Here is a 10,008-nt window from a genome sequence, read left to right as displayed (position 1 = left end):
AACCAGGTCAAGGAATATGTCGCTGTTAGTAACAGCGACATTATGTTTGACCAGTCAAACATTAGGTCGCTGTTATTAACAGCGACATATCTCTTGACTAAATTTTTGACCATTTTTTTCATTTCGCTGTTAGTAAGTGCGAGTACACACCAAGCCTAAGTTTGGCGGCAAGGACGCTTATTTTGAGAATAAAGTTTGAACGAAGCTTATTTTTTGAATAAAGTTGTTAAATAATATTATTTTTTTCAAATTTTCCTTATATGACGTAAAGATGATAACCCAAATTCACTCACATTCCCATTCCTATTCTCATTCCCATTCCAATTTCTTGCAGTAAATTTCATCCACCAACGTAACGGAGGTGTTTGGCACATGCGATTTAAGGGAGAAAATGGGATTTTATACTTAAAAAAAGTCAAAATTTTTGTTTGTTTAAAGGGAATAATAAAAATTAAGAAAATCCCTAATATTAAAGTCTTGGGGGAGGATAGTATTTGTGATGAGACTCTCATTTTCATCTCATACTTTTAAGTCCCTAACATAACAAACAAGAGATAAAACATTTTTATCTTTAAAGTCTCATCTTAAAAAACTCATATTAAAGTCTCGATAGTGTCATTCCAGCCAGTAAATTTTTTCTTTTGGTTGTTTGTGTGGTATTAAAAAGCTTTAGTTGCTAGTGTTGGCTAATTCGTTGACTATTTCTCTTATTTGGATGTAGCTTAGAAATCTGTGTAGGCAACGAAGGAGGAAATTAATCCAATTAATTCATGTAATAGATGATAAGAATCGAGCCAATGCCACAGGAGTAAAAGGAGGGCGTTCAACTAATATAATAGACTAACCCAAAATTCTCAAGTTGATTTGTTGGATGTCAATTGCTAAGCCAACTATTTAAGTCAGCTATTATTAACTGCTAATTGGGTTGGGCCTTAAAATCTGTACCATTGCAGAAAGCCCAAAGGTCCCAAACCCAATCCTCAATGACCTATCTTTGACGCTGCGGCCCATGGGCTAAGTAGTAAAATTCTCTTGACCCAATCCTCATTCGCTTTTCAACAAAACTTGATCTCACTCGTACTTGGGATATTGGCAGTAAATTGGAATTTTATGTACAAAACATTAATCACATAAGTTATTTTTAGAATTTTAAAATTTAAATTTCATGTAAAAAATGTTAATTACATAAGGCAAATTTGGAATTTGTGATTAACTAGGCATATACAAAATCAGCCAAACAACAACCCGATATTTCATTATTTCATTATCATTAAGTAGTTTCCACCAAAAATGTTTGGGGTTTGAATTATTGGATAAACCTAATTCTACGTAGTAATAATAACAAAGACTTTATCAATTGACTCTAGATAGCAAAATCGTTTGCAATCTTCAATATAAGTTTACATAGTTAATAACACATTTTACGATAATCCATTTAATCTAAAATCAAGGAATATCATTTGCTCATTTGAAAACGAACCCATCACCTAAACTTTCATCATCATCATAATCATTCCCGGTGCATTCCGCTCATAGAGACTGAGCAAGGTCTGAGGAGAGAAGAAAGATGGCAGCCCATACCCATAAAAGCGAATGCAGTCAAAGAATCCCTAAGTCTCAAGATAGATCCAAATAGACACACTAGCTAAACAAAGAACCGAGGAACTATAGACAGTGGGAGGTTTAAGATGAACAAGGTCATAAGGATGAAGTATTGATGTAATATAGAGTCAAAAATCTTGAAAATGCAACAAGATCTGCGTAGCAGACTCAATTTTTCAAACAAAAAAAACATTTAAGGTCGAACGCCCGATTGGGGCTACAATTTAGCTAATCGAGTACATCCCAAGTCCCAACACAAACCAACCCGTACATGGGATGCTAATCAGATGCTTCCGGCTTGGGTGTTTACAACCAAGCCAATTATCAGTTTTATACGACATGAACTTACTTACTTAGCTGGAAATGAATTCAGGAGCAAAACTGTTGCACGAGTAAAATTAGAATTACAGTTCCATTTGTTTATTTTTCAGTACATAAATTAATCAGCATGTTACAATTTCGACACAACTAGTAGCAATCAGTTCACGAACGGCCAATAATCAAATACTAGACAACGATAAACCACTCTCGCAAAAATAAATAAAAGCAACGGAAGAAATTTGATCAAAATCGGACTAAAAGTACAACAGTACAATATAACAAAGACGATGTTTGCAAAGAGCTTATACCTCGCAGTTTGTTATTCTTCGAATTCTTCATTATCTTCAGCTTCTGCCATCTCTTCATCGCTGATTTCATCATCGTCTTCCATGATAAATTGTTCGAGTTCGTCCGTTTCTTCATAGTCATGGATGTAAAATCCATCTCCATGGTCCCATTGGTCGGTTCCTAGCTCCTCACCACGACCAGCAACATGTAGATAAGGTCTACTTCGAGCTAATGCATCGACCATGTCTCTGTTTACACTTCCTGTCACTCCCAACCATTTTAACCTCGGAAAGTACGGTTTCTTAAGCCAGCGGAAAGAAAGAGCTGTTATGCGCCCACAGTTATAGAGATCCAGCAAACGAAGGCAATTTCCGTGCCATTTGTCATCATCTACCTGCATCGAGGCCAATGCCATGACGGAAGTGTCACCTATGAGAGGGCATTGCCTCATTCGGAACTCACAGATTGGAACCCGGCTTTTAGCCAGCAGTAGAACGCCATTATCACTGAGATTAGGGAGATTTGACAAATCCAATTCTTGCAACACGGGATTTGAACTGCCACCGAACAGGGCTGTGATGCATTTATCAGTAAGTCTCTTGCAGCCTCTAACAGAAAGGGAGACGAGCGAGCTAGCGGCTCTTTCCCTCAGATGTAAAATTCCTGCATCAGTTATATCTGATCCATCAACAAGTAATGACTTTAGTTTAGGAAGACTGCTGATTGCTAACAGCGCTTCATCACCAAGGCTTCGGCAATCTCGAAGGTCAAGAACCGTAAGATCCAAATTTGAGGCCAAATGTGAAATTGCAAAATTTGTCAAGAGATTACACCATCTCAACCCGACATGAGTTAATGACAATGGGGTAGCTGAGATGTCATGAAAAACAAGATCTGTTAGTTGGGTGCCATGCGATATTTTGATTTTGTACAGGTTTGTGCACGCATGCAAAATAGCCCGAAAACCCGTATCTGTAACCCGGCAAAAGCCACCAAGACAAATACTTTCCATACTTGCACATTTGTCGGCCATAAGGAGGATACCCAGATCATTGATTCGGCGAAAATAAGTTATGAGGAACTCTTGGCTACGAACCAATGAAAGATGTTTCAACTTTCCGTGTTGGTTAATATGTTGAAGGCCATTGTTTGTAAGATCGAAGGTTACCCTTGGCTCGATGATAGGAGCATCACGAAGATCTAAATGAATCAATGATGTGAGATTCTGGGATATTGTGTTGATCATAGTGTCGGTAATATAATCTACAGAAAGGGATAGCTTCTGAAGATTTGGCAGTACAGGTGGCTGTTCTTGCTGCAGGAACTGAGTAGGCCCGGGAGTCGGGCTAAGCAATTCTGTTACCATGACCGATGAGATGTAGCCGATTTCTAGGGAAGTTAAATTTGTAGACGCCAAAGTCCACGCACGGGCAAAATTATGCCGAAGAAATATCGAAACATCAAACATCAGATTTAGTGTCTACAAGCATGGAAAGACAAATTAGATGATCCTTAATCAATCAAGCTTTGCATAACATCAATAAAAGGCTATCGACATGTACAATCCAATTAATTACAAGTTTAGTTCTTTTAAAATCTTAAAATATGGTAAAAGTAAGCAACCCAATTCAGGCCAAAGGTTAACAATTGTACAACTAAAGCCTAAACATTGCACGAACAAACACAAAATTGTAAGGCTATAAACATACAATGCAACAATAGTATGCTTTTAAGGAAGCTCTAAAACTAACACCCAAATCAATCTTAACATAAATGCACGACCAGAGTTGCATTTATGGAAGTAGAAGCCACTAAAACTATCGCAAGATTAGGAATCTGCAAGGAAAGATATAAGAGAAAATAATTCTTTTACACATACTTCTTTAAGCGTATTTAATCACCTAGATTTAATATACACATCGCTCAAAAAAGCACAAAATATCAACAAAGACTTAAAAAGAAAAACATTATAACAGTTGTTCTTGTTTATCAAGCTAGATTGTTTAAGATTGTACGATTTCTTAGTGTCGATGTCAATCACAAAATCAAAAACTACAGATTCAAAAAAAGACATGTCAGACAAACTGTTAAGAACATATCACATGATTAATCAAGTAAAAAAAGGTTATCCTCACAATCAATGGTAAATAATTGCAGAATAGAGTTGGGAATTTTCTTAGTTTTCGAAATTCTCCTTTTAACTGCACATGGTTTCCGTTTTCAAGTTTATCTAGGTTATTAGAAATTTAATTTGGCTGTTGGATCTTACTTCCAGTTCAATGCAACCTCTGAGTAACTCCTCCAGATCAGAAATATGAATTGCACGACCCCTTTTCTCACCCACAGAACCTAGGTAAAGAGACCTGAAGGGGGAAAAGCAAGAAAACAGAGATGACAACATCACCGAAAAGGTGAAAAAACAGCAACTAAACATTTCACAACACTCGGAAAATCAAAACCCATCAGGCATTGCAATCACATAACCTTCCTCAGATCTAAAAACAAATAGTATCATATAAATCATCACTTTAATCAATAGAAGCATTATCAGCTGATTACAAACAAAAGGAAGAAATCATACCTTAAATCACAACATTGTGTACCGATCTCAGAGAGCAATCTACCACTAAAATCACCACAATTATGTAGAAAAAGCTCTTGTAATGAAGGCCGAATGAGGTTGTTAATTGCAGAATCGTCAAGCCGACAACAATCAATCTTCAAGCTAGTGAGATAAGGGTTTGGTGGTAAAAGGGGAACTAACAAATCCATTGATGGAGCAATATCCTGAAATCGAATTGTTCTTTTGAGTCCACGATTCATACAACCCATTGAAAGTACATCACATACTATTCACTACATTTTATCCCACTATTTTTCCTAAAAAATAATTCATAAGATTCCTTAATTAACAAGCTCCATCAAATGATAACAATTAACACCCTTTCATGATTAACAAAATGGCATCATTGGTACAAATATCACTTGTAAGATTCTACATTTCACCTAATCAAACTAATAATTCCAAAATTTCACAAAATACAAACAAATGCAGGATAATTTAACCCTAAATCTCATCAAATCCAACATTTCTTCAAATTTTTCAAGCAAAGTGCCATAATTTCCCTAAATTTCAAAAATCTTTAATTTTCATTTCATTGACCAATCAAGTATAACCATCCTCAAATCCCTATAGAATAGAATCAATTGCAAGATTAACTAGCCCAAAATCTCATCAAACCAAAAATTTTCTATTCAAGCAAGCAAAGTAGTACACTTTTCCTTGAATTACAAAAGATTCCACCTTTCATTTAAACAGGCCAATCAAATCTAAACACTTTCAAATTCCAATAGAAAAAACCCACAAACATAATAATTAATCTCATCAAATCCAACAATAAAACTCCCAAATTCATTCAAAAGACAAAACTTTACTTCAAATTTCTCATAAAAAACCCCCACTAGAAAACCCTTCAAATCCAACCCCAAAACCTAACACAAATGAGCAAATAAATAAATAAATAAACTTTGAGACTTTACCATAAGGTGAACAGTAGGGAGGAAAGTAAGGATATGAGAGGCACAAGATTTGAAAGTTCGGCAAGTTGAAGCAACAGAGCAAATTGAAGCCATATCTAACTTGGCAATTATAGTTGCAAGCAAAGCTGAAGGCAAATGTTCCAACCCCATTTTTTCTTCTTCACCTTGATCTCCTTCTATTCTCTCCATTTTCTTTCACTTTTGCGGAAAATTTTCCAGTGGGATCTCTCAAAGGTTGGAAATTTTAATGATTAACAGCAATTTACAGACAAGAATTGAAGAAAAAAGATGGGATCGATTGCAGATTTGGAAATCGAAAGGTGAAGACATAGAAAATTTTAAAATGGGTTGGAAAATAAATCTTGATTCAGTTGTTTGGGTAATTGGGTTTGGAATCTGGATAATAAATTGCGGCAAAAGTTTTGTTATTGGATCAAGAAACCGAGCATGTGCCTTATCTGACTTAATTTGCCCTAAATTTCATTTGTTGGTTGATAGCGTTCATCTTAACATTAACTAATCTTGCACACTAACACACTTGCACTTGTGGATTAGTTTAACAAGGGTCTAATCTTTGGAGATAGGCGTCTAATTGTGAGACGGAATATTTAATTTAAAACAATAAAAAAGTTATCAAGTATGTCATGTTTAATTACATTTTAATTTATTTAATTATTTTTTTAAAAAAATTATTAAATAGGTTGTGGACTCACCTCATCGTGAGACGATCTTATACAAGACTTGCTGACTCTTTTTAATAGAGTACCGTTTGTCCTATTAAATTTGTTATAGGTTTATTATTTAATTGGGTAAATAAAGTGGTCTAGTTTTAGGATCTAACTTAGTTTTCGCCATTTAATCAAAAATCAATCGCAAAGTCTAAAAATGACATAATGTGATTGTTTCAGAACATTTAAGTTGTAATTCAAACAATAATATGAAAATACCCGATACCCACATCTAGTTCAAATAAAAGGACAATTGAGCAACATACAAAATAAATTCACATTGTTTCCATATTTAATGAAATAAAATTTGAAAATACAACATATTAGAAGTAACATGAGATACAAATTGTGAGCATAATGTAACAAAGTATATCATGTACTTCAAGATGTAATGCATATGCATCACTTAACCTTGCTTCTCCCAAATACAAGTAAAATAATTTTGTTCTCAACATAGAAATAGAAGAATATGCATATCTTATTTCTTAGCCTTGCTTCTCCCAAACACAAAAGTCTTTGCCAGAAATAGCTACTTCAAAGTTTGCAGGAATGAGATTGCCAACTTCATATCTTGAACCTGTCTTAACAATAACACTTTCATCAATCATGGCTACATATAAATCTGCATCTGAAGCCATTATATTTACACTGCTTGATTCACTTATCCCATTCCTCACCCTGATACTACTCAGTTTAATGATTTCTTCTTTCAATCCCCATTCAATGAAATGATCATAAAACTGCACAAGTAAAACATACATCAATTTAAACTCATTTTAGATTAGATCACAACGCAAAAATATCACATAAAAGTCATCATCGATTCATCATCATACTGTTAAATTAGGCTGGACTTATTTTGAATGTCAGCATATTGTCGGGGAAAACACTAAGTACACACTTCATAAACCAAGGAGATATATATCATCCCAAAATCATATGGCAATGGGAAGAAGGCTCCAATAACTTATTAAGCATGCACATCATCTTTAATTTGTTGACGTGAGATAAACCATCCCAATACATACCCACTATTTATGATCAGGGTCTGGGGAGGATTAGATGACAACACACCATATCCTTATCAGAAGTCGAAGTACTTACAATAGATGGAATTCCAGGATGTGTTAAGATATAAGCATATCCAAGCATGACCTTATCAGATGGAAAAGGCCATAATTTTTGTGTAGAGCCAGTGTCATGATTATCAATAAAAGTCACTGCATTTTTAGGCATAATCCCAATCAAACCACTTGGTCTTCCATTGGCATCTTTCATTCTCCACCATTCTCCTTCAACAGCTGCTTGAAGAACACCTTTTGTTGTGAAATCAAATGCAGAAACAACACCACCCCCTGCATTTTGAATCCATCCAGCTAATTCATTTCTAGGCCCATCTTGATTATAATCAGGTTTACCATCTGGGTCATAAGTAATTGAATCCCAAAGTTCTCCAACTGCAAAATCAGGCCTAGTTTTCTCCATATAAATCTTAGTAATGCTTGGTGCGTATCCCTTCACAAAATCAAATCTCCACCCATCGAACCCGATTTCGGACTTAAGCCAGTTCATCCAATCAATTAACTCTTTTTGAACTCTTGGGTTAAGATGGTCGATATCTGGGGCAGCACCATAGCTGGCCCCAGTGTCTAGATTGCCACTACCATCTGAATATTGCGTGTCATCCCTACAAATAGCCCATGGACCCCAATCTAAACGATCATCAGAAGTACCACCTTCAAAAATGCACCAGATTCCTCTACCATCTTTTTTATCAGCACATCTGTGATTGATGACTATGTCAGCAAGACACTTGATTCCTTTTTGATGGAAGGTGTTGATCAAGTTCTTTAATTCAGCCTTATTTCCATACTTGGATGCATCAAGATCATATAATCTTCCTGGTAAATATCCTAGTTATCAACAAGAAAATTAATTATGATAGAAACAGTTATAATATTATGATTTATGTTAGTATATATAGTTATCATCATCATACAAGTGTATTCCGCTTATAGGAAGACTATGATCAAAGTCTTGGGAGGGAAAGTGGACGACAACTCATACCCATAAAGAAGAGTGTGGTCAAGAAGTCCTTTGGCGCAAGAAAAATCTTCAAAGAGCGTGCAATCCTGCAACTACCCGGAAAGCCTGGGTAGATGATGATGATGATGAAATATAGTTATGTATACCTTGAGGAGAAACAGAGTGAGACGGTGGAGGAAGCCAAATATGTGTAACACCTGCTTTAGCTAAATCATCTATGGAGTTTTTGAGTGAATTATACGATCCACCTTGTTTGTTGCATGATTCCCAGTTAAATCCCTAATTATATAAACAATTAAAAATTAATTAGAGTTAGCAAATTACACAGAAGTGACTCACTTCTTTTTGATTTACAGTCTGAAAGCCAAAATTTTATGACTGACATGCTTAAAAGGATTAAAAATTTATATTACTATTATCTTTGAAAATAATGGATTATATAATTAAGGTACTCATTAAATTACAAATAAAATTTAACGAGATTTCACCCTAAGATATGAAATAGCCAATAAGCTTGTGTATTAATCAAGTTTTCACATGTTAAGGATAAAACTGCAAGCATTTAACTATCATATTATGCTTAGGTGAAAGTATAGACACGGATAATAAGTTGTCATTGAGATAATGAAAAAAAATGTTGTTTGATGCAATCGATGAGAAAAATTAGGTCGTCCAAACTTTTTTTAAGTAAAAATGGTTAGCTTTAAAAGCTAAAACTAGTGTTATAATAACAAAAAAAGTTAATAGATTTAATCTTATATCCTATTTTTTAATCTCAATTCTATAGAAAAAAAATTTTGTTCTAGTTCCGCCGCTAAGTACAATATGTACTTATCTACACTCGACTCAATTGTACTAGTAGAGTGGAAATAGTAGAAATACAATTATATATACAAGCATTAATCAACAAACTAGCTACATATATATCCATGCATCATCAACAAACAAAAACGACAATGTCAGAACCCTAATTCTAAAAGATCAGAAAAATTCATAACCATAAGGCAATTAGTGATAAATTAAAGTACTAACCTGAAACAATAAAGTAGCAGTACCAGTAGTGAAGAGAAGAGAGTGTAAGAGATAGAGGCAGCAAAGAGTAATAAGATTCATAATCTTTTATCTTCACTCAATTTGAAATATAAACAATTGTAATTTGAAGTAGAATACGGTGAAAGAGGTCATATATATAGTGCATGGGCCATTATTGGCGGGGCCAAACATGAATTAGTTTCATGTGTTCATATGTACTACCAACATAAAATTTGGGTTTAAAATGATTGATTCGAAAAATTGTATATGTCTCATAATTGGTCTTACAAGATCTTTATAGTTATACATCACATTTGTATGATTGTATATATGTGGTAATACTATTTCATTGAATTATTTGAGTACATTTTTCAAAATTAGCAAGTATATTGTGTGCTTTTGAACTTGTCTTGAACAATAATCTAAAATAAATTTTGCTTCCAGTTAATCA

General features: G+C 34.5%; 2 protein-coding genes across 2 annotated transcripts; both read right to left on the bottom strand.

Moving 5' to 3' along the window:
* Positions 1–1,970: 1,970 nt before the first annotated feature.
* LOC130798349 (F-box/LRR-repeat protein 10) lies at positions 1,971–6,369 on the bottom strand. The gene is made up of 4 exons (XM_057661292.1): positions 5,752–6,369; positions 4,793–4,998; positions 4,481–4,574; positions 1,971–3,691 (listed from the first exon to the last, which is right to left on the bottom strand). The coding sequence occupies exons 1-4, from the start codon at positions 5,938–5,940 to the stop codon at positions 2,243–2,245; spliced, it is 1,938 nt and encodes a 645-aa protein (XP_057517275.1). The 5' UTR covers positions 5,941–6,369; the 3' UTR covers positions 1,971–2,242.
* A 509-nt stretch (positions 6,370–6,878) lies between these two features.
* Positions 6,879–9,664, bottom strand: LOC130798339 (alpha-amylase-like). The gene is made up of 4 exons (XM_057661280.1): positions 9,558–9,664; positions 8,672–8,804; positions 7,584–8,392; positions 6,879–7,219 (listed from the first exon to the last, which is right to left on the bottom strand). Exons 1-4 carry the CDS (start codon positions 9,636–9,638, stop codon positions 6,965–6,967), a joined length of 1,278 nt encoding a protein of 425 aa, XP_057517263.1. The 5' UTR covers positions 9,639–9,664; the 3' UTR covers positions 6,879–6,964.
* Between the last annotated feature and the right edge of the window lie 344 nt (positions 9,665–10,008).

Source organism: Amaranthus tricolor, chromosome 1, assembly GCF_026212465.1.
Source record: "Amaranthus tricolor cultivar Red isolate AtriRed21 chromosome 1, ASM2621246v1, whole genome shotgun sequence".
In the NCBI taxonomy this organism is placed as follows: domain Eukaryota; kingdom Viridiplantae; phylum Streptophyta; class Magnoliopsida; order Caryophyllales; family Amaranthaceae; genus Amaranthus; species Amaranthus tricolor.
Note: the sequence above shows the minus strand (reverse complement) of the source record. Positions and strands in the feature narration are given on the sequence as shown.